Below are 25,213 nucleotides of genomic sequence, written 5' to 3' on the forward strand. Positions count from 1 at the left end.
AAATCTAAACATAATAAGATAAAAATGTGAGCAAAGCTATGGCCTCACATAGCTGAAAAAAGTTTAAGATAAGCAGAGAGAAGTATGGAGGGAAAACTGAGATGTGTACAGTGATTAAAAACTGGAACCAAGCCTGTTTTTTTAATCTCCTTAATGTTTGCCCACAGTACTTCTATTTTTTTTTCTTTTCACATAATTCTTTAATTTTTAGTTCTGTACTTTTTAAAAGACACTATATTATCATAAGGGATCAGTAAAATGGTATCCTTCATTCAGAAAGTTAGTCTTGCATGTTCCTGATCTTTTTTCATTAAGTATCTTTAGAGATAACAAAAAAGCTCAATCCCAAACCTCTTTTACCCCCCAGTGACATCTCCAATATGTGCAAGATGCTTTATCATATACCTGAACCACATCAGTAGTACATCTTAAAATATTAAACACTCTCATAAATTGGAGAATGGACATTCTTAATGGCTGTTGGAACATTTTTACATAGTGTTAAGTAAAACAATCCACAACTAACTCTGACTTGTCTTTTTCTAGAACTGCCAAGTTTTATGAGTGCTTTCACATGTAAATCTGAAAAATGGGGTTTGGTTACCTTGGTGCATTAAGACTGATAAGCATTGCCTTAAAACAATATGAAATGCAAAATAATAGACTTGTCTCTCTTGCTACCTTGATTTTTTCCTGAATAAACATTTCTGATTGGCTAGAAATTAACTGTTCACTTAAACAACTTTTATGTTGGTTTTTTTTCTGTGACGCAGGCCATCTACTACACTCACAGCTACAAGACAAGATTTGAAAGGAACATGCACAAAGTGGACCCTTTAAATTTTTTAACCTCTGCTATGAATACAATGCTTTGAGACACTATGGACTTCATAGTTCAGCGCTACATAATTTTATGTAACAAACACTGTTTAAAACAATTCCAGAAATCCAGAAGACAGCCCTTCTTTCTTGTTATGTATTCACATGGCTATGTCTGTATTTGGACAACAAAATTATACTGATACTACAACAATACTAAACTAGGTTTCATTAAAACAAATGTTTCCCATTTTTGCTTTGACACAACAAATTAGATTTTTTTTCACTAACATGAGATGGGAAAAATGGGGGGGGAGGGGGGGGGGAATAATCAAGTAGTAAACCAAAACCAGATTAGTATATGATGATGAAATCTTCCCAGAAGTGGATGATCTGTTAAAAAAATGTCTGGATGCAAACTGTTTTTGTAGATGCTAAACACTGCAATGGACCATAAAAGGGGAAGGGAGAGAAGCAGGCATGGAGAGGAAAAATAAACGCCACCTAGATAAAACAATATTTTTCTCTTAATAGTTTCAACTTTTTTTTTCCCCCCCCTTAATTTATTAGAACTGGACAGAAGACTTCAGAAACATAACGTCATTATTTAGCAAAAGTATTATTAGAAACATCACTTGACTGGCTTCGCGGTAGTCTCAAATGCCCTCCTTGTAAAAAAAAAAAATCACATAAAGTTGCACTGTATTTGTTTCATTCTGCCACATGCCAAGCAGATGAAGGAAATTAATGCCGAGACACAAATACTCTCACAGCCACTGCTTTTCCCAGGCTTGTTCCCTCTCCGAGGCGTGAGCTCAGCACATGACTCCTTCCAGCATTCTTCCAAAGCCACAAGCCACACCCAATGGCCATGATTCTTCTGCACTTAAAGAAGTTGTATTTGGTAAGACACTTTCGCTCTTAAGGAGGAACACAATTTTCCAGATTATTATTAACATCTCAAGCAAAAATACAGCAGAATCCCAGACGGGTGTGACATTTCACCTAAGCACTTGCAAGTGCCATGGGCAAAGGCAAAAACTCAGTAACAGCTCTACCACATACTAAGGGGATTCTGCAATGACATTAGAGCAGAGTATTCACCATTGGATGATCTCAGTAATTTGGGCCTCCCAGTGGGCCACGGACTCCTTTTTATCAGCCAGGTCTCTCATCTCTTCTTCCAGCTGCCGGTTATTCATACTCAGCCTCTCAAACATGGTGGTGAGCTGAATGAGAATTTAAACAACTTGTTAAAGGTATAAGCTGCTGTGACTCAATTTCTGTGCAAACTCAAAGCCGCATGTTCCCCTTTCCCACATCGTGCACTTGCTTTAAAAATTGGTACTATCCATCACAATAAACACCATGTAACAATAAAAGCCAGAATGCCTTCTCATGTATGACCTTAGCTGTACTGAAAGGCCGTTTTTAAGGACTAGAACTACACTTTTACTTTAACAAATTAATTAGTTTTCTGACAATTAGTCTCCAAATACCTCTACAACTCTTAGAAGGCTTCTACTTTGCACCATAGAGGTGTGGAATATTCTATATAGAAAGAAACTACATTAGAAGAACAAAGCAAGGGCACAAAAATTGTTATAACTCAGATAAAACTGCCGAACCTCTCCCTTGTTTAGTAACCATGGAGAATGAGAGGCTTAACAGATACAGACTCGAGTCAGTTCTGAGATTCTCCAGGTGTCTCACATTCCCCTATTTTTCATTTCACTTACTTGCAGACAGGGAAATTGAAATTAAATGCCCATCTGTAAGTACAATGTGTTATACCTAGCAATTAACCTCACTCGCATTCACATAGCTGTCAATCATACATGCACATTCTGCAAGACAAAAGCCACGGCTAACCTGAGTTGGTATTGGGAACTAAACCTTCATTATGTCAAATAATTATTCAGAAAGTCAAACTGGAATCAGAGATCAGATAGACTTTATAGGAAGGCCTGCTTAGGACAATGAATCTCATGTGAAAGGCTTCTTTTAGTACCGAAATATATTAACAAATCAAAATGATGAAAAAAATATCAGTTTTAAATCTATTCTGCTTTTTACTCCTAATATGAGTACTTCACTCCATATTTACAATTTAAATGGGCTTATGATTTAAATATGCCTATTTATTAAATGTAATTTGACAAGAAAAATACAAAGCTAACCAAATTAAAAAAAAAAGACAACTGAGCAGAAAAACTATCAAAGCGACTAGTCTCTTACTGTTCTTGGACTAAGCCTACATATAGGCATATATAGTATGCGTCTTACACTGGTATGAAAATATACTTTAATTTGAACACTGACATGCAAACATGCTTACTTTGAAGAACACTGTACTTTCATCATATTTTTAGAAAATTCAATGCATTACAAAAAGAATAGACAAGTTTAGCAAGACTTGGCTAATCCACAATGAACTTGAATAACCTGTCAAAATGAACAATAAAGAGATAATCTAAATGCACAAAACATAATTGTTCCTTGCTCAAGACACTTCAATTAATATGCCTTATCATTTGTATTTTTTTAAATATCTCAAAGTAACACTTAATCTCAATGGGTGGGAGGGGCTCTGCTATTTCACAGTAATTGACATGCAAATATACTCTAAGAAATCACATCATTAACTATGTATTTTTATATTTGGCTCATACAATGAAATAATCTTTTTTTTTTTGCTTAAGATATTGTCTAAAATTAATCTTACCAAACTGTAAGACCATCTAACTCAATTCTTACACATAAATACACATACATGCTTTTACATATATATATGCGCACACATTCTCAAGTTCAGATACATGTAGATACTCTCTATTCAAATCAAATATTAATCACCACTCTCTGTATAATATTAATTTATTCTATCAGTTAAGAGTTAATAATAACCAATACAGCTCTATATTGTACAATTTGTACATAGCATACAATAGTTGTAAACACAGGACTCAACTAATCAGCACTCACCTTATCAAGTTCATTTGACAGTTTTTTGTTTTCCTCTGTTAGCAGAATCTTTTCTCGTTCATACTTCTGTTTGAACTCTGTTTCAAATTCCTCTCTTTCACTTTGGCTAAGAAATAAAATGAAGTAGAATCAGAAAGTTTCCTATTCTAAAACTCACCACACTATTCACTTATATAACGATCAATGCACACACTAGCTGAAAAGAAAGTACTGCATTGGTAATACCACAGCCTATTAAAACTAAGTGAGTAATGCATTATACTACCATCTTACGACCATAAGACAGTCTGTTGAATTTTTTCATTAGACAATGATCTTTCCTTCAGCACAGAATTAACAGAGCTCCACTAAGCTAATGTTTATCAATCCACTTATACATATTTTGTTCTTTAGATGAATCCTTCAAACATTAAGCAGCTGGAATTCTGCAGACCAAAGCATGTGAAGACCCTCAGCTTAAATTCTCAGCTCACAGAAACATTATTTTAACTTAGACATTTCTATAATTCCAAGTTTCACACAGAATGACAGGCAAAAATGACCACATATGAAACCAGAACATACAGAAGCTAAATTAGAGCACTTGGGGCTGGGTCTCTGATGAGAAAAGCTTATACGGGCTAGTCTTTGGACAATTTAGAACAGCCAGAGGACACATTTGAACTGTTAATTCAGGTACTGTATACTTACTATCAGCCAAAAGTGGATGGCTAACCTATACGCCCCTAATATCACCAGGTTCTACAGCAGGTTTGGACCATTCTTCCTGAGAAAGTTTCAAAGGAGCTGTTTCCCCTAACCCTTCCCTTCTCCTGTGGATGTCATTCAGTAGAGGAGAACCCCTCATTGATTCTGCTTAACACCAACTCTATCTTGCACAATGAATATGAGAACCCGAAAATAAATGAAGCTGCAGGTCCTCTGTTTGCCAAAAATCATTGTAATTTCCTTAAAGTGGTGTACAGCAATGTTTTAGACTTATAACTCCCACCTCACATCCACTCTTTTGAGACTCAATACATTTGCATCTTATATTCACCATTTCAACAATTATTCAGGTAACTGGCACAAACTTCATCAGTAGGTTGATGGAACTATACTATAAATGCCACAGATACCATAAATACCCATTCAGCAAATACCACTGTCCAGCCTCAACAGGTTTGAAAAAGTGCCCAGTATAAAACGATAACTCTGTAAAAATAAAATCCAGGGGAAACCTTGTCTTGAGCATTGCAATTTTTTTTCTGGATAGCAATCAGAATTTTACATTGTGCAACAGAGAAATTACATCCTTGCCTCTTTTTCTGAGATGCAGAACTACTCCAACTCTGCCAAATTGAGAAAACACCCTTAAAAGATGAGAAGTGTCAGTGGTTATAGTGAACCCAGTTAAGAGTAATGCTGGTTTGAATCTCCTATTCCTAATTTGAAATTCATTTAGTGCTTCAACCACTCTTTGAAATCTAGTACAGCACGTTAGACTCGTGGTGAAATTCTACGTTGCTAGGCATCCTTTGAAACATAACACTACATCCTAGCAGAGTAACATACTATCGTTACTGTTTAAACGCCAAGTTTGAAATTCACCACCACTCCTTTTCTATATCAACAGATTCCATGCATATGATGAGCAGTCTAGGGAAAAGGCAGGAAGAGATTAAAGCATTGGCTGTCAGGGGAATTAATAACAGGTCCTACTTCTGTTTGCAAGGCATAGATTCAAAGCAAATTTCTCAGACAGTAGACCGAACTAATTTTTAATTAATTTATTTATTTTATTTAGCTTTTATGATTTTATGGTTTTGTTTAGGGGTTTTTACTCTGTATTTGTCTAAAAATTGTTCTTTTAAGGCTTAAAGGCTCAAAGCAGCCATAAATGGTGGTGGATTAAGGAAGCTTTGGATTGGTAAAAGAGCCCAACTTATTTGTAGTTTTCTGTATTTTACATTCTTAATTCAACTGGTGATTGTCACTAACCCAGTAAGTCAGATTGCTATAGTATAATACAGAAACAAAGAAGATAAATTTTAAACAGAGGAGAATGTGGGTATAATCTATCATACCCAAATATCAACTCAGCAAACTACAGAACTGTGACAGACTCCATAGGCATACCTTGGACAGCCAGGAAGATCAAAATAACACATTCACTTTGAAGCCTAGCATCCTCCTCTTCCATCAAGCTTTTCCTCTCATCTAAAATTTAGCTATGTATCTGCTCTTCAAGTTTAAGAAATCATACATGATCCGGCTTGCTTTTTATCAGTAAAATAACTGTAGCAAACCACATGCAAGTAATGTGAAATACAGCTTTATGGTATCACTTTGTCACTCCAGCTCTTTATTGTGGTTGTACGAAGCGGAGAAATATTTTATCTTACTGCTTTGAAACCAAGAAAAGTAGACCTGAAACAAACACCAGCCCCCAGGCTTCTTTATATCACACAATTTAAAACCAGCAAACGCTGTTTTATAAAGCTCTCTGCTTTATAAATCTATCATTAAATGACAGGCTTAAAAGAAACTTCTACAAACATGATTTATTTTACACAGTTTCTTGCACCACCTTCTGAAATATTTCATAATGACAATTCTAAGAAATGGAATATCCATGCTCCACAGATCACTGGCTTGATACTGTGTTCCTACATTCCCAATTTTAATAGCATGCAGTTTATCAGACTTTAGCAAAGGGCAATCGTTTTGTACAGAAAGGTAGTTTCTCTCCCTTGAAGACTTATGCTGTTGAAGTAGCAAAGAAAAGCTTCAATTTGAAGAAAATGAAGAAAAAAACCCCTATTTTAAGAAAATTAAACAGAAACCACCAGCATGTAAGTTACATTAAAAAATACACAGATTTTGACCAAGCTCTTATTCACTCTATCCTATAGCCCTTATGAAGTAATGCAACCACATCCTCTTATCAAAGCCTTTTTTTAAAATATGCACTAAAGATTATTTTTAGACTACTAATTTTTTTTTCCCAAACTATATATGCACACTTCAACCCCACACCCACCCCAAGCCTATTGTTGAAATAATTCCACTTATTTCAGCATAAAGCCTCCAGGTGCTTCCTTTTCAACACTTACATTGAACACCTCTGTACTGGCTGACTCACAAAAAGCTTTGCATGCCTGATTACAAAAGCTAAAAACAATATGTGTAAGCAGAAACACAAAAAAATCCATGTTCTCTTAAGAAAAACTACCAAATACTGAGAATCGAGCAGCAACAGCAATTCTTCCATTCCTAATATTTAAGCTTCCCTTCTAAATCCCTGAACTACTGCAAGAAGTCAATCTGTAGCACACCTTCAACAGTGGACTTCTGCCTTTCTGTGGAGTCCTAATACTCGCATGAGATTCTGCAGATCTGTTTAACATAACCCAGTTAAGATCAGGTGTTCATTAATCACTCATCATGTGCTTCGACACCTGACTTTGTATGATGCTGAACCCCTTCCCATTAAGAGCCAAATGTTGGATTCTGGTTATGTGACACACTTCTGTTCATGCTTTAAAATGTTCTCTTACACCAACTCTTGAAATACATACAGAAACACATGGTTACGTCAGCACTCATTTTAGATTTGCATCCAGTTCTTTTTTTATTTATAGAGAGAAAACTAGGTTGAAAGAAGGTTTATGAACTAGCTAGCATGAAGCAGATCAGCATTGTTAGACCATTTGTTATTTCACTAGATAGACATCTAGTTAGAACTTTTGTGGCTGTACACCATTAGAATGGTTCTGATAAAACTCCAAGGAGTTTTTGGTCTGGGCAGTATTTGGAGGCATGATCAATAGCAACAGTTTAGCTTGCAGAAAGAGGTATTAATGATTCTTTACTGAATATTCCTCCTTCTGAGACACTAACTGGGCTGACATGGCATTAAAGGAGTATCATACTATCACCTTTACATATTACAAGAGAGCATAGCCTTTTGTGCATTTGTAACTCACAGGTCAGCAAGACCATTAAGTTGTGGTACAATGAAAACACGCTGCTGATGCAAGTTTTACCTCTCAACCTAGAACAAAACAGCAGACTACTGTGTTAATATGTCCAGCCTATGGATAGCTATATTCTAGGAAGAAACAGTTCATTCACTGCATTCTAGGCTGTATGATCTACTTCCCCTGCTGGAAACAATTTACCAGAGGAGCAGTGTTTCCACTTCTATTTGCATAAGCTTTTTTGAAAATTTCTTTATTTTATTTACTGCTTATATTTAAGGACTTACTACAGTTTGGCTAAGCTTTCAGCAGGAAATTCTCCATGGTTTTTCTAATATGCCATCTTACTACAGCAGCAAAAAGAAGCAGCTATGTTAGCGGCTATAAAGCATTTGGAATTTTTTATGAATGAAAATGAACACATTCTATTTATGACTATTTCCATTACTACACTATCCAACAGAAAAACTTGTTTTTATTGATAAATGCCTCAAGGAGCATTCTCAAGGCCAGTTATAAGCTCCACCACGTAGCAGAGAAAAAAGCAGGTCTCTGACAAATTACCATATCAGAAGAGACAAAGCAGCTTATGCCTACAGTAGTCTGATGACTGATGTTAACATTGGATGGAACCCAGCATGGATTAGCCTTAGTCCACATTAAGTGACTGTTCCTGTGCTGGCAGAAATACAAGCAATAGTTGATCTCTAACACATTATTTTGCATCAGAAGATGAAAATACCAAACAGAAAAAAAGTAAAAAAAAACTATTTTAAACTGCAACATAAGCTTCAGGGGTTGACTTACCCTGAGCTGCAAGTCTGCAACTCAAGTTACATACCTTGGAATGGTCAGCCAGCGCAAGAATTCTGGTGCAAAATTAACTGTTTCAGTACAGGGTTGTGGATTTTTTTTGTTCTGCTGTATTTTTAAAGGTGACTATTTTCAACCCTGGCATTAGCTCAGCCAAAATGCACCTGTCTGCACTACAGTTAAGGAAGTGATAGTATGTTTGGAAACATACTAGGAGACTTCAAAAGATATTTTGAACTTAAAGGTAAATTCCATACAATACTCACTTTTCTCTTCTGGTTTTCTCTAACTTGTCTTTCAAAATCATGATCTCTTTCTTGAGGGCAAGCTGCTGGCTCTCTGCATCCCGTAGTTCTTTCTTCAGACTTTTTATTTCATTAGCATGCATTATTTCACGTTTAGATAGTTCCTCTTCATAGAAAACACTTTTCTTTTCCAGGTCTGCCTTTAATTTAGTGATCTCTTGCTGATGTTCTATACTGCTTACCCCAGGTGAGCGACCAACCTGTTTTTGCTAAAATAAACAGCCCCAAGTTAGCACTCAAGAATGCTGAAAATCATGCTTAATAACAACTCAATATTCCTAAATCTATGTTTAGAAAATACCCCATTACAGACTTGAGTTAAACACATGTATCTCAACTTTTTTTGAAAATTTGTTAGAGCATCTGAACTGTACTCTTTATAATTTTGTGATTTAAATGCAGTAATAGTTTTACAGACATTGAAAATTTGATCATCACTTTAAACATTTCTGGTCACATTCTGACTCCCCTTACGTGCAGTCAGAAAGCGACATCATTTAGAAGATTTTTATGCTCCCACTCACATGGTTGACAGCAACAAGTTCAAGTGACTTTCAGGAACAGAGAATAAGGACTATGATATACAGTCAATATATTTTAAAGCACAAATAATTTGTGGAAAAGCTATACTAAGACAGGCATTTGCTTAACTGAAGGCTAAAATCTAGCTACAGAAACACTAAATGGATCGCATCAATCAGGAGGGAAACCTGACCTATTCTACTCAAACTGACCATTTACATCATAGTGGACTAATAGGAAAAACAAGCTTTAAACAATAAGAGTAATTACTTCACTTTTCGCAGCTGCATAGCTCTCTTAGTGAGGTCTTCTGGCATTTCAATAGTCTTTACACATTGCTTCAGGATACATACACATTTGCACCAAATTCTGCACTCACTAAACTCAATGTCCTGCCATAACATAGAGGAGGAGCAAGATCAGGTTCAAAATGAGATAGTGGCATGACATGCACTGAAATCCAAGTACGGAAATACTTTTTAATGTAAACACATGTATGACTTGGTTTGGAATTTTTTCTGTTTTTTAAATATGTAATTAGAGGTAGTCTAAGGAAAGGAAATTAATTAATAAAACCACTGTGTTTTGAGAAAGTGCAGGGAACTGGAAAACCTACTTCCTTATGGTGACTGTCTCACACCTTCAGGAGGATCGAAGATATTTTCTTAATTATACCTCCATTCTTACCATGAGGTATTAAAATCCTCTCAGTTACCCTTATTTAAACATGGCTTTGGGTAATTTTCTTTTGCTGATGTATGAATAGACTTTAAGAGCTAAATGACATTGTAGAACATTCAGATGAGCTGAATTTCTATCACGACGAATTCTATGAGAAAGCTGGGCTTTGCTGTTAGTGTCAGCAGAACATTGCAAAACCCCCTAAATGTATGAGCCAGATACGTGCTGCTACCGCATTGTTTTCTCTAACTCATCAAAACAACCATCTGTTTTGATCCAAGAGTAAAATCCTGCCCGTAGGATGCAGAAAGGTAAATTGGAGAAAGAAGATGCCATCCTAACAGGAGATGATTTGGAGAAAGAAAGATTAAAAAATAAAAAAAGAAAGGAAGTATAGGAATTTTCTTTCATGCACAGGCAGTTAACTACTGAACTTGTTTGTTACTGCCCAGCGTGCCAAATTGCCGACACATATATGGCAACGGAGCACGTAAAAAGTTCAGGCTTTGCAACATCGTCTATTAGGTACATAAAATGTTTTAATGGTATTTCATATTTTTTTCCACAATGAGAAGATACTATTAAGACCAGAAGACAGATGGTGCAGTAAAAGAGAGAGCTGGATGATATTGTACAGTGGCTTACAGAACTAGAGTAATATAGTAAACAAAAAATATATTTTGAATTGATGTAAGCACAAATTCCAAATAGATGTTTTCATACATGCCTGTTTCAAGTGGACAAATGGTGCAACTGAGACATAATGCATCTCCTGGCACATAGATAGTTAGATGCCATAATTCTGTGCTGGAAGTCTCCTCTCTCTCTCTCCCCCCCTCTCATGCACACACACAGACACACAAAAACCCAAACAAAAAAAAAACCCCACACAGCAGCTCTTTCATTAGGCAATTATGAAGCTGAATAGTCCAAACTGACAGCAGTGTTGTAAATATTACTATATGTATTGACATGTATATCACGTACTATGGTTACCATAATTGCAACATTAACAGACATCAAGTTTTGCACTTGAAGAATAAAGAAGAATAACCATTAAATACCCCACCAATAGAGCAGGTGGCACGGGAAAACTTACTATTTAAGTAACATAATCCTAAATGAACATACCGTTAAAAATCTTGGAAGACTTCTGGCTTGTCTTTAATGAGATTAGTCTTTTGTTACAAGTGCTATTTTGTATAGCTTCAAGGCTTGTTTCTTGCCCTTTGCAGATGGTAATAATAATTTACCTTGGTTAAGAATATGAAGAATCTTACTTAGGACTGTGATGCTAATAGCCCAAAGTTTTATGGTATAAATATTTGCCAAATGCAACATATTAAGAAAGATGCAACCTTGCTTATTACAAACCTACTAATTATCACTTATGTGGATTACCATATTATTCCTCTCAATTTAATAATTTGCTGTTGCTCAGGTAGGAAGGAAAGACTTGAGAATTTCATTTTCAATATGCGACCTAAATATTTAACATGCAGAAATTAGTCTAAATTTGCTTGAAATGAACTTACAAAAGAACAAACAACAAAAAATTAGCCACACAAATTAGCACGAAAAACTGCCTACTTGGCCCAAACCAGACTCACCCAACACACCTTTTCTGTATGTGCAATTCAATCCAGAAACAGAGTTTGGGCTGTCTGAATACACACCTAAGGCTTTATAACTAAGTTTACTGAAGTAAACAGCAAGTGTAAGATCTTCTAGCACACCTATAAAATGCCATAAAAAATAACAAAAAATACGCCTATATACTGGTGAAGAACAGAAAGAGATTCGTAGGTGGTATAATATTGCTCTGATGAAAATGAAAGCCGTCCTCTTCCATTGTTACATATAGCTCCATTTTTCAATGTTAATGGAAGCTTGATTAGAATCAGAAATTTATTGCAAATGGTAACTGGTTTCTTTTGGTACCTTCCTCCAACATGCGGTCCAAGTCATTAACTTCCTCGCTTACTCATACAGTACGCTTTCACTACTGTTACCGTTCTACTATCACATTCAGCTTCACTGTGAAGAATAATGTTGAGAGATGCCTTACTAGGTCTGACCAGTATCTTCCCTAAAGCACTGGCTACCTGGGGACAGCACCCGGGCCTGTCTTTTTTATGAGGTCCATTCCTCTTGGAATACGACGACTGCTGGACTAAAGGTATTAGAGGGTACCTCTCCGCATAGTCAGGGGACCTGGTGTTCATCAATTTGTCTAATCCCTTTATGAACCTGCCGATATTGTCACAACCACAAACCCCTGTGGCAACAAGTTGCAAGAGTTCACTCCCCATTCTGTGAAGAAGTACTGTATTAAATGCATGTCCTGTTTGCTTCATCAGTGCCCCTCAGTCGTAGTACTGTAGGGTTTGGTACACAGCCATTTCCACTCACCTTATCCACTACCTTCGTGATTTTGTAAACCTTAAACAGTATTTCCCCTCAGCTTCTTCCTGCGCAAATTTAAGAGTGACATCTAAATAGATGTTTTCATACATGCCTGTTTCAAGTGAGACATAATGCATCTCCTGGCACACAGACAGTTAGATGCTGTTTAATGCACCCTAGGATGTGGTTTGCCCTCTTGGCTGCCAGGGCACACTGCTGACTCATATTGAGCCTGCTTTTTTTGAAAATCTAAATACATGAGATCCACTGGATCTCCTTTATCCACACACTTACTGACAACTTCGCAGAACCCCAGCAGGTGAGTGTTGCAGGACTTGGCTGGACAGAAGGCACACTGCCTCCTTCCCAGTAGTCTCTGCTTCATCCATGAGCTCACTGACCTTTTTCTTTACTACAGCCTCTACCCCTTTCCTAAGGAAGTCACACACGCTCCTCTGCAGTTCCCAGGATCTTCTGGATGAGAGTTACAGTGGCACAGCAGGCCGTCTATCTTAAGAGGGTGCACATCTTGGCCAGCAGTTCTCTTACTTCTCGTCTGAATTCCTTCAGAACCTTCTCGGTGAGGCCACTGCTCCGGGTGACTTCACACCTGACTCACCTGCCAGCTCTAACGCTTCCTGCATATCATCCTCAGACTGATCTACCTCATCTGTCCAACCTGCTGCAAAGAATGCACTCTGTGTGGCATCTCCCCTGCTTCAGCAGTAAAGTCTGACACACCAAAAACTCGTTGAGCGTTTCTGCCACAGCCCTATCAACTCAGAGATTACCTTTTTAATCCCTGCCAACAAATGGCCCCATGAGTTTCCTAAGGTGACTTTCTGGTTTTGATTTAAAGAACTTCCCACAGTCACTCTGAGCATCCTTCGCAAAGTACTCTCTAAATTCTCTTTATTTAGCCCTCAACCTGCCATCATTTATGGGCTTTTCGGTTCTCCTCATTTAGAGAAACTTCCCTTTTTTATTTAAATATTGACATTTTCTCTATGATAGCCTCCTGAACTTAACTAAGGAGCCATGCAGAGCTTTTACCGAATGGATAATGCAGTATCACAACAACTGCACGTGATCCAAAGTGTGCTTACTGTGCTGTGAAATATTACTAAGAAAGCTACAAATCCCCTTTCCTCTTCTGATAACATGCCCTGTTGTTATAAATCAGCATATCGTTTATTCTCAATAGATCACCAATAAATTCCTCTTGCCTCTTAAACTCATACAAACTCTTTGCTGATAGAGAAGATTCATGAAAGCAGAAGAAACATCTTAATTTTCAGATAACAATCTGAATTCACAGCAGCAGAAGCTTTATAAATCCAAATTTCATATGGAATGGATTTCCTTATTTTCATTTAAGAAAGGAAGGTAAAATAAAAGAGTGTTTGCAAAAAACCCCCAATTTTTCTGTGCAGTGACTTCATGTTGACAAATGTCTAACATAATTCTAATAAACTCCCCCACTGTTATTCATGTTAATTAAGACCAGAATAGGCCTAATCTGATATTTTGCACAAAAAGTTTAGATTTATCCTACTGGACCAAACATTGGGAACAGGATTTTGCTGTAAATGAACAGCAATCCTCATGTGGAAATGAAAAACTTTCTCATTCAATTTTTGAGAAAACCTAATTTCTTTGGAGCACTGTATAAAATGCTAACTCATAGAATGGAATAACAGTTAACATCCTTGGCTTACTTAAATTTCTGCTCCTAAAAACACATAAATGTGTGAGCAATCTCATCAATATAAAGAAAACTCTCATGCTAAATGCTGCTCTCGTGCAAAAAAGTCTCAACTTCTGGCTGAGAAGCAGAATACCCTAAAACTTTTCCTTTACAGTTACATCAGTTGTCATCTATTGTGGAGGAAACCATCTTTCTTTTGACTTACACGCTGAGGAACAACACAGTACACAAAACACCTATACAGAAACCTGCACAGGCTGCAGGTTTATCTTCAAATACTCAACCAAGCTACACTAAAAAAAAAAACCAAACCAACAAACAAAAAAACCAAAAAACTCCCCAAGAAACCCAAAAAACAAAAACCCCCCAAAAACCAAACCAAAACCCAAACCCTTTTAACAGGTAAAGTTAAACAAAGTAATAATGGAAGCAATTTGGTAAGAAATCACCAAGTATTAAGAAATACTTCAGGGAGCAGTGAACACACTGGCCTGAAAAGTGTATTAGGCAAATGTTCATTTTTCTGGACAATAATGCGATGCATGCTTGCATTAATATTCAGCATCAACTGAAGTGACAAACTAACAATACCCTTTTGTCCTACATCTGAAAGCAATCAAACAGATCCAAGTCCTAGTTGACTAGTAAGTTTGCAGGTGTTAATATCAAAACAGACTAACCTTTAGCCCTTCTACTTCGCTTTCCAACTGTTTAGAGTACTGTTCACTCCTCTCTCGCAATTTCCTGTCTTTGGATGCCTCAGCAGCTGCGGCTTCAGCTTGGACTTCCAGCTACAAAAGTACATACGTTTTTAATAGGTAGGATTCTTATGGGTTTTTTTCAAAATCTATTGATGGTTTTCAATATCAGAGATAAATCTTCAGCACTAAACTGGACACTTCAAATTCTTAGAAAGCAAAATCAGTACTGTTTGAAACATCAATCAAAGAGTTAAAGATTTACAGATAACAAAAAAATTACTTTGTCAGAAAACCTTACATATAACTACTATTTCATAGATTCTGAACAGTCTTCTCACCACTTACTTCTTTTTTAAGTCTCTCTGTTCTGCGTAACTCTTGCCTTAAATTTTCTACTTTTTGCATCACCACTTCCATTTCTTCCTCCTTATCTCGGAGCTGGCGGGCAAGCTTTTGTTTTTGAGAGTGCAAGTCTGTCAGCCGCTCGTTCATCTCTGAGAACTCCTGCATTGCCAATTTCCGCTGGCTGTGTGCATCTTTCAGCTCTTTGGCTTGGGATTTTAATCTGTCACTAGACTCTGCCAGTTCCTACAGTTTAAAAAAAGAATTAAGTAATAAACCTAGAAAGCTGCAAGGCCAATTCTGTCTTTGGATGCACATCTAACACCTTCTCCAGAGTGAATAGAAACTACATATTCATTTCTTTTCATGAATGCATCTACGATACAGATTGTAGGCCTCTATAAATAAGGGAAGAGGCCAGGTCTTAAACTACTAAATCAGTAAAACTGCATAAATGTAAATCAAGTCGGAATTTACTCCATTATTACAGGTTCAACACAAAGGCTTTCAAGCACTTGCATTAAAATATAAAAATACCTTGCTTTCTTAATTAAATATGTCATTAGCATAGTTTTTCAAGAACTACTTAAATGAATAAAAAGAATAGTACTTAACTGCTAAATGATTTAAAAAGTTTTTGCATTAATTGAATGGACAACTCTGCTCTATGAAAACTACTACTGTAGAAGCTTTTGAAAACTGACCTGCAATGGTGAGTATGATTTCCACACACTGTACCATAGTATCAAATATTACAGAAAGTTTCAGGCAACAAAACACTGTAGTGATTAACAGCAATATATGATAATTATTGTTTTGAAAGAACCCACATGAGATAACACTGCTAGTGCTGTGATAACTCTACAGCACACTACCTTCACAAAGCTTGCCGTGTCCTAGATCTGTGCTACTACGCTACGAATGAGGGACCACAACAGTTTAAATGGTTTAATATGTTCAGCCAAATCGGAGCAGAACAAAGAAGCAAGGAAAAGCGAGTCTGAGGGATGAAAAGAAGAACGGCAGGAAGAGTTAATATTTGGCACTGTTGACATCTATACAAATGTAAAAGCATTTTCTAAGGTTGTTAAAAAGAGGTCCTAATCACTAAACAAGAGGTTGTTTTAGAAGAGAGATGGTCTTTCTTGGACAAACTGACAGCTCTCAAGGTTTTAAGAGCCTTAAGGGTTAAAAGAAACAGTGTTCAATACAGCTGGCACATCAACATTCAGCTGGACTCTAAAATACTGGCCAGTATAATCATGATGAGAAACAGGCTAATGTATTTCACAGCTGATTACATTTTCAAGTTGATTTAACCATGAATACAAAAAAGAGCCATGAAAGACAGTATGTTATAAATAAGAAAACAAGGAATCGGGGAGACAGAGAAGAAGAAATAAAACCCAGTATTCTTTACTGTAGTTATTTCAAATTACTTTCTAACCTTCATGTTTGGGCAATTTTTCACATCTCTCTTCTGGAAACACTTCTGTGACACAGCCTTAATACCGTATTCTCAACATTTTTTCCCTGCTACAGTCTCACCCATACTTCAGATTAAATTAGTTGTCTGGGATAGTTCTTCTCTACTCTGTCTTCTAACCACTATCATTGACACCTTAATCTGAAGCTCTAAAACCTTCTTTGCAGCTGCCATGCAATTTGGATCATGGAGTTGTTCACTATCTGGAAGCAGTCACCTAGGACCACCCAGCAGTCATACATACAATGCGTTAAATAATGTCCTTGTCTTCAAACAAGAGGCAGAAAGCAAAGTAGGTCACGCTACACATTTGTTGTCTGCTCATTAATTTTATACTTGAAAGTCATTTCAAGCAAAATGAACAAAAATAAAATAGTCTTTAGGGTTTAGAAGAGTTGCTGACAAAATGCTTTTACCTTATTAAGATCTTCCCTCTCTTGCTTCAGTGTTCTGACCTGTTTCTCAAAAGCCTTTATTTGTCTGGAAGCATCATCCAACTCCCGCCTTGCAGTGCTGGCCTCCTCAAGTTGCTGTTCTAGCTGACCAGAATCTAGAAAAAGCAGCAGACTTCTAAATAAGTTAAGGAAAAAAATCATTATTCTAGAATAGCATAGTCTAGCTGCTTGAAGCCCTTTCAGTATTTGTTCTGGTTTCCATTTAATCACAGAAGAATGCAATTCTTATCTGGTTTAGAATAGGGAGTAGCTTGTTTCAACTGCCATTATCTGCTTTTTACACAACAGAATAAAAGGTCACAGCTTGCTGCAAAACAACATAGAAAATGATAACAACTTGCCTTTTCACATTATAATAATCATGCACTATACATAATTCTGTAATGTATGCTTTAACATGACCTATACATTTGACTTTTATGCACTGTGATGTAATATATAATGCATCTTTTATTACCCTGTAATTACAGTCTCCCTCCTCCCCACAAGTTCCCCCAGAAAGAAACAGTAAAAGTAACGGGTCACTCAAGAGCTAGCAAGCGTTCTCCTGTTGATACATTTAAAATTAACTTCAGACGATTTTACTTATGTCTAGTGTGAAAACCACTTGTGTTTATGTGATCTGCTTTATTACTACTATAAATACAAGAAAACTATTACAGCCAGTTTCTTACCAACTTAACAACACAACAAAAGTACATTTCTAAGCCACAGCTAAATAATGTCATACCAATACGCTCAAGTGCTACAACATGAAAAGCTGAAATCCATAAAATATGACAATTGAAAATTTCTAGCTAGTGGGTGTTTTTTTTTCCCCCTCCTAGTCCTTCACTTAAAAACCACAAATTTAAAGGAAGAGATATATGAAGGTAGGTTAATTCCAAGTTCTATGAAATCAGTGAACATTTTGCCTTTGATTTCAGTTATGTATGGTCTGAAGATCTGCCACATTTACCCACAGAACAGGAACTCATCTATACTATTAATAAGAGCCTTTTACTACATTTTCATAAATGCAACCCTAAGAGACTGGCTCTTAGATCAAAAATAAAAACACATACATTTCTAAGAGCTGTAATTTCTAAAACACAAGAATTTTATAAGCAAATGAATACCATTAGCTTATACCCAGACAAATATTCACTATTGTTTTAATTCATTGACTCTTGCTTAAAAATTTAAAAGAATGCATTTAAATGAGATGTAGCTCAAAGCCAGAAATTAACTGCCTCTCTTATGTAGTCTACTCTGAAATCACCAGCAAAAAGAAAGTTTATATATGGCTCTGCTGAGCCAAGATAAATCTTTCTTCTGTGCATGAACTACTTTGTTCCACAGCTCTGTTTTCTTCTTCCATCGCTGCCCTTTACATATTTGGCAATATGAAAGATTCCTCAAAGTTTTCTCCTATGTAACTTAGCAAGCAAAAATTATAACTTTGACCTCAAAAATTGAAAGCATATGCTAGCTTGTCATTTCCTGGAAAACTAGATAGACAAGAAAAATGTATTTTTCTAAGGTCTCCCTGGCGACACTCCTGAATTTGACATAATTTCATGTTCATTTTTTATCACCTTTTTAAGCAGGTGTTTACTCTTACAGCTCCAGAAGAGGCAGTAAAACAGGTGAAAGAATACAACCAAAAGCTAGTTGTGACGTATGTGTAGTCAATGGTAATTTTCCACCTAACCACCCTAGCTGTTGCTAACATTTTAGTTAATATATGCAAACACTCACTGTAGGATGTTATTATGTTACATTTCATTGCCCAAGAGATTAGCCCAAAGCATGAAGTTCAGCTCTGCACCTGAACTGAACCTTCTTTAAAGTTCATCAGATCTAGATTTGGAAATTTAGATACTTTAAAAGCCACCCAGAAAATTTGGAACTAGCTCCCCTAAATTTGGAAGCATTCAGACATGACCATCATTTGGTTTGTGCCTGTCATTCTGTCATTAATTTAGTTTTAAAAATGTATCTCAGGAAAAAAACAAACAAAAAACCCCAAACAAAACCACAAACAAAACAAAACATAAAATCAAGCAAAATACAACATTCTCCTTTCCCAATTGTATCAAATTAGATTGTATTATTTACAACTCAAGGCACAAATGAGTGTCTTCTAACTAATGGCTGTATTGACTGGACCAGACAAGGCATTCAAGTATATACTGGGAAAGTTATGTGGCGACTGGGGATGGATTAGACAACTCTACACCTTCCTCATTTGATCACATTAGTCACTTCCAACCCAAAAAACAAAAGCAGATATTCTATCTAGGAATACACATATATCGCATGAAGCAGAAAATTCTTAATGGATACTTAAGGGAAAACCTTCTCAGTATCAACCGACTTCTTTTAAATGTGAAAAGGGATATCACTTGTGTTGGGGAATGTTCCCACACCTTCTTTATTTTTTTTTCATTACCAAAGGAAGAGAGTAATACCTTCAGCAATGAACTAAAATCTAAGTTGCAGCTCAATAGTCAAGAATAAAATGTAATTTAAAGCTGATCCTGATGCTTTTCTATGAAGGGCTGGTCCCATTCAAAAGTTGTTCTTGTAGATGTTGCTTTTCAGTGGTTCCAAAGAGCCAAAAACAGAGCTCAGGATTGCTACAGAACAGAGGTTTCTGATCGTGTTGTCTTCTTCCTCAATACAGCAGCAAGTGAAGGGACATTTGGCTGGAGAGAAACTTCACAAAAACCTTTGTCTTGACACAGCGTCAACATGGCATCACTCAAACCAGAGTGATCCTCCCTGAGCTAGTTAAGCCATATTCACCTCCAAAAATAATGCTTATGGTACAATACAAAACTGCTGCATCATAGCAGAGCAGCTGCCCAACTGTATATCTATAACAGACTTCTTTCAGACCACACAATTTTAACAGCGTATAATCTATGTGCTGCAGTCTGCAGTTCATACATAGCATGCTTCTGCCCCATAACGTAGCAGCAGAGTCTAAACACACCAAAATGTCTGGAAGTTAAGTCCAAGTTATTCTTTCTGTGGGTGTCGCTGCTGGCATTCCTGACACTTTCAGGAATTGAATGAAGCCTTTTCACAAATACAAACCAGAACAAATCTTTTTTGTAGTTTACTCCAACCTTTCTCGCCGGGTTTTTTCCCTTGCCACAGGTAAGATATGTCCATATAATAGAGATCCATCTACTGCTACTTGTGTCTGATTTTTCTCTCACATAAGGTGCAGCCATTTTCCTATTTGGATTGACAAGAGGAATCAGATTTGTCCTCCTTGTTTCTATGGTTCTACTCCTGATACCTAACTCTCAATTTTCCTAAATAATAAACATCTTGCTGTACTTCCTTTCTCTTTGAAGATGTCTCTGCTCTCAAGATCCTATTTTGAAGAAACCGTTACGGAGCAGCATAGCAGAATTCCTATGCTATGAATCACTCCAAGAGAAAATTACCTTTAACTTAATTCAGAGCATCAAATCAAGAATACCGAATATTAGTATTAGTAGCTAGCCTTTAAAGTAGGCTAAAAAGATATTAGCTAAACAGACAGCAAATTGGTTCACTAACATCTATATTCAACATGGTGGTGCAATAGAAGGTCTCCCTCTGGAAGTTCTTAAAACATGAATTGCCAGAATCTGGGAGAGTAAGGCTGGAAAAGGATGGATTTGGATATATCAAATTTCTTTGAGTCTTTCCCTACCATCTCCAGTAGCCTCTGTAAAGACACAGGATACTGAGCTAAGTAGATCTTTGCTTTTTGACTAGTTTGGGAGTTCTAAAGAAAGGCAATATGACATTAAAGAAATTCAGCTCTTTATCTACACAGATTTCAAACCCCCTTTTCAAACTTAAAGCACTGAGATACTTCATAGCCAAACTTTTAGTTACCATAAAATCTTCATGAACTCTCAGAAGCAAAGGAATTAAACAGAAAGCAAATAAATGTTCAGTTTTGTAAGAAACAATAGCTCATTGACAGCCGAGCTGAGAGGTGGTTCTTCCCCCTCATCTCCATTTCCTTGTATGCTCCTATTGCCCACCATGTGCTGATTTATCAGATCACGAGCTGATTAAATTCTCTATCTCTAGAGAGTTCTTTCCTCATTTACTTGAGTGAATTAAACTCAAGAGAGAGTCTGGGGCATGCACAGAGGGAGGAGGGGCCACACAGCTGTGAGCAGGACCCATTTGATGGCAGAGTTTTGTTTGGTCAGTTCTGCTGCTCATGGAACTGCAGCCTTATAGCCCACAGTGTCCTCTCTCATGGACAACACCCTTCACTACTCCCTGCCATTTGAAAAACTCAGTATCACTGTAGTTTCATGCACACAGCCCACCTCCCAGATAACCCACACTTTTCTAAAAGTACTGTTCCAAGAAACAGTAAACCACACAAAACCACATCTCCAGTTTGAACTAGCTTTTACTCCACATCCAGTTACAATGCACTAAGCAACAGCACACTACAAACCTCTGTGGTTTCAAAGAAATATAAATATAAGCAAAATTGTGACTACATCTCACAAATTTGGCCCTTCCAAGGAAAATCCAACAGAAAATGAGATAAGGAAAAACATCAATTGATGCTTAAATCATAACAAATCACCCTTCCATCAAATATTTTTAAGACTATTAAAAGTGCTAGGCTAAAGTCTTCACCCTCATGTTTACTCATGTGAACAAGAAACAACACCTTCCTTCCTTCCAGTTTACTACCTATATACCTGCATACCAGAGTGCAGAGATGTGCAAAGCAAGGAATACTAAGGTATGCCACAGTGATTATGACTTCTGAAAGGACTGCAGTGATTTTTGATACTGCCAAAAATAACCAAACAAGGCTCCATCCGCTCTTGCAGTACACATTACAGGATGAAGCAGGGGGGGGAGAAGGTAGTACTAAGGAAATTGGTCATGGTTTCACAGATAGTCAGGTAGAGCCTGATTCACATCCATGTAAATTAGAAACACCACAATTTAAAACTACTGGCACTTTACCACTAATAATAATAGCAGAAGTCATTGAAATCTTCCTTCTCCCTTGCAACTGGAATTACTGAAGTACTGAATATTAAGTTGAATTTGTAGAAAATGTTGAGCTACCAATGAAGAGCGAAGGGTAAAATGAGAAGTAAGAATAGACTGGAAGACTCTTTTAGAAAGCAAAGTAAAACTAACGTTATATTATGAGAAAAAATCTTGTCAAAATATTGTTTCCTGTTACAGTTTTCACATTAGTATTTATAACATACCTGTTACCTGTTTCTTCAACTTTTCAATTTCTTCTTTCAAACTTTTAATTTCTAAATCTTTGCTTGCTGTTATTGGGCCATCCACTGTTGAATACTGCAGAGCCTGGACTGTCTGGGTGGACTCTAGAAAAAGATGGAAGACAGAGGGACAAATTACACGCCTGATATCTGAGGAGGTCAAAAAGATATCACTGATAGATTAAGACATGCCAAAAAGCCTCCCCACTGAGGATTCTACAATTTATAATTTCCAACTACTAAGTGCCAATTTTTCAATAATTGTGAGCTGGACAAACTAAGTTCTTAGAGGTTTTAAGAATGAAATCTTTATGCCACAGTAACCAAGGCAGTTAGCATGTTCTAAGAAGCTGCATACATGGGATATTTCAGGCATAAAGAGTAACAGAAGTTTAATTTGTTAATGGAAATAATGAAGAGAATTCTCTTCTGCTAGAAAGCATTCCAGGAGATATATTTATTTTTTTCCACGGTATAAACCATGCCTTACAAAGCTGCAAGCTAATCTAAGTCCAAAAAGTGATTGAATTATTTTTTTTAAATGACTATACCTTGCAGTTTTCTACTAAGTTCAAGCTTTTCCTGTTCTAGACGTCTTATTCTCCTCTCATAAGCTTCTGTTGCTAAACTATCCTCCAAAGTTCTTTGAATGCTGGCATCAAGATCCATAGAGGGTGGTCCAGCTGTCAGTCTTAGACAGCTGCGGTCTGAAAGCACACTGGGAGAAAAAATTTAAAGAGTATTGGATTTTACAACAGGCTGTGTTTAACATAATTTTTAAAAAATTGTATCAACCAATAAATAAATTGTTTAAATTGTTAATTACTATGTAATTTATTATATGGTCAAATAATACCTTGTTAGTATGTGCTCATTAAAAATTTAATTCATTTTTACCTCGCATGACTGATGTCCTCAATGCATTTTTTTTACATAAAAGTGAATGAACTCCTGATTATAAATGATCATTATCGGCAGTCTACACTAGCCAGATAGCAAAAAGCAACAATCTAGATAGTTAGTAAGATTACAATAACAGTTTATTTCAAAATAATTCATCAAGTTTCACAAATACTTTAAAGACAACAATCACAACTAATGGTGTGAAATTATTGCATGACAACTAGGGCATGTACATATCAGAAATGCTGTGGCCCTGATTCTGTGGATACTCATGTACACATGCTACTACTTATGCAAACAATCCTTTTGAAGTCTACAGGACATGTCACATAACCAGCACTAAGCACATGTGTTTGCAGAAACATAGGCCTGGTTTTTCAATGGTTGTAAACATTCTTATTTATTTTCACAAATTATCAAGGAGCATACATGGACTTCCTTGTTACTGTTTCATTTAGCAGTAGAGATTAACATGACAAATACCACATTGATACCAAATATCAATAAGAGTAATTTTTTAAAAACTTCCATTCAGACTTACAAGAGTGTTAAAGGACTAGAAATAACTTATTAGACTTTAAAAACCGTTTTAAGTTCTCTCTGGGTCCACACATCTGGTCTTAACTTTGTCATATGCAGTTAACTTCATATATTGTCTGAAAACCACCTTTCTCAACAAAACTCCTCTGAACATAGGTCTTGACCTTTAAATTCACGTAAATTTTACCTGCAGAGAGCTCATTCTTTTGGACAGAGAGCATTTTAGATTATGGCCTAGTAATTTCCTCAATAAACCACATTCTTCGGTATTCATTTGCAACTGGTTTGAGAGACAGAAACTTAAGATAGTACGTAACTATCCTACACACAATTTTGGAAGTCTTAACTTACCAGCTACTTGTGTATGTGAAACCCACAAATGGTAAATGATGGCCAGAAAATGCAGTGTGTGATGGTGGAGGCATTGTTTCCTAGAAAAATAATAGGACAGTTGAGTAAGTAATATCCTACTGGATTTAAAAGTAAAATATTTTAAAGTTTAACGATATGTGAAGTGTTAGTGATAATATCACATTAACTATATTCACAGTCATCCTTATCTACAGCCCAAATATGAAAGGGCACCATGCTGGCATAAAAATGCTGTTCTAATTAAATAGGCTATCATTAGAGGAAAGCAGAATATTACACATATGAAAAGCCAATTTATTCCTTCTTTTTTCCAAGAAGCTCTTAGCACAGAGTATCACCTTTTATTCCTTCCTATACACCTCCCCGCTATTTAGTCAACAGGGCTTCCTGCCTGTAGATTTACCAATCCCACTTCTGAGTGGGCTATCTCTATCTGGAGAGAACAATAGTCAGACGCTTATTAGAAAGAAGTAATACAACAGGGTTTTCTAATCCCATTAGTGCTTTGACCATTTCTTCCTTCATTGCTCCTTTTTCCTGCCAGACAAAGAACTACAAACTAAGACAAATCTTTGAGCTTCTCCTCAGGCTAAAATAACCCTGTTGCTATATTATTCGAACCATTATAAGTTCCAATATTCTTAAATATCCTGTTAAAAGTTTCCTGTTTAACCCCCAGATGCAAGGTTTATGTTGCTATACTAGAGATGGTCTTATCGGTCATCAAAAGAGATTCCGTAAGAAGATGATTATCACACTGAAAGTGCTAAAAGGTTCTAAATTTTAAGAAAAGGTAACATAATGATTTTTTTCAAACAAAAAAGAAAAGAAGAAAGTAACCAGTTGTACATTTTTACATCTAAAACTCAGCAGGAGAGAACAAGCCTGTATTCAAAAGAAATCCAAAATTACCTTTTCAGTAGTGGTGTCAGCTATATTACATGACAAC

At 36.4% G+C, this 25,213-nt stretch overlaps 1 protein-coding gene across 8 annotated transcripts in view; it reads right to left on the reverse strand.

Annotated features, from left to right (window-relative positions):
- The window catches only part of CDC42BPA (CDC42 binding protein kinase alpha), a 192,976-nt gene that overhangs the window by 53,856 nt on the left and 113,907 nt on the right, over positions 1–25,213 (reverse strand). For 5 of the 8 annotated variants that reach the window (XR_012041682.1, XM_072857060.1, XM_072857058.1 and 2 more), the window contains 9 exons: positions 24,244–24,323; positions 23,001–23,167; positions 22,432–22,554; positions 17,147–17,280; positions 15,248–15,490; positions 14,882–14,992; positions 8,846–9,093; positions 3,805–3,910; positions 1,924–2,048 (listed from right to left, as the gene is read on the reverse strand). Coding sequence is in view for 7 of the 8 variants with exons in the window: in XM_072857060.1 (XP_072713161.1) it covers positions 1,924–2,048; positions 3,805–3,910; positions 8,846–9,093; positions 14,882–14,992; positions 15,248–15,490; positions 17,147–17,280; positions 22,432–22,554; positions 23,001–23,167; positions 24,244–24,323 (1,337 nt within the window). In the remaining variant the exon portion in view is untranslated. The remainder of the gene's footprint in view (positions 1–1,923; positions 2,049–3,804; positions 3,911–8,845; positions 9,094–14,881; positions 14,993–15,247; positions 15,491–17,146; positions 17,281–22,431; positions 22,555–23,000; positions 23,168–24,243; positions 24,324–25,213) is intronic. The other 3 variants (XM_072857061.1, XM_072857064.1, XM_072857062.1) reach the window with 2 other exon arrangements.

The sequence above is a fragment of the Ciconia boyciana genome, chromosome 3 (assembly GCF_034638445.1).
Source record: "Ciconia boyciana chromosome 3, ASM3463844v1, whole genome shotgun sequence".
In the NCBI taxonomy this organism is placed as follows: Eukaryota; Metazoa; Chordata; class Aves; order Ciconiiformes; family Ciconiidae; genus Ciconia; species Ciconia boyciana.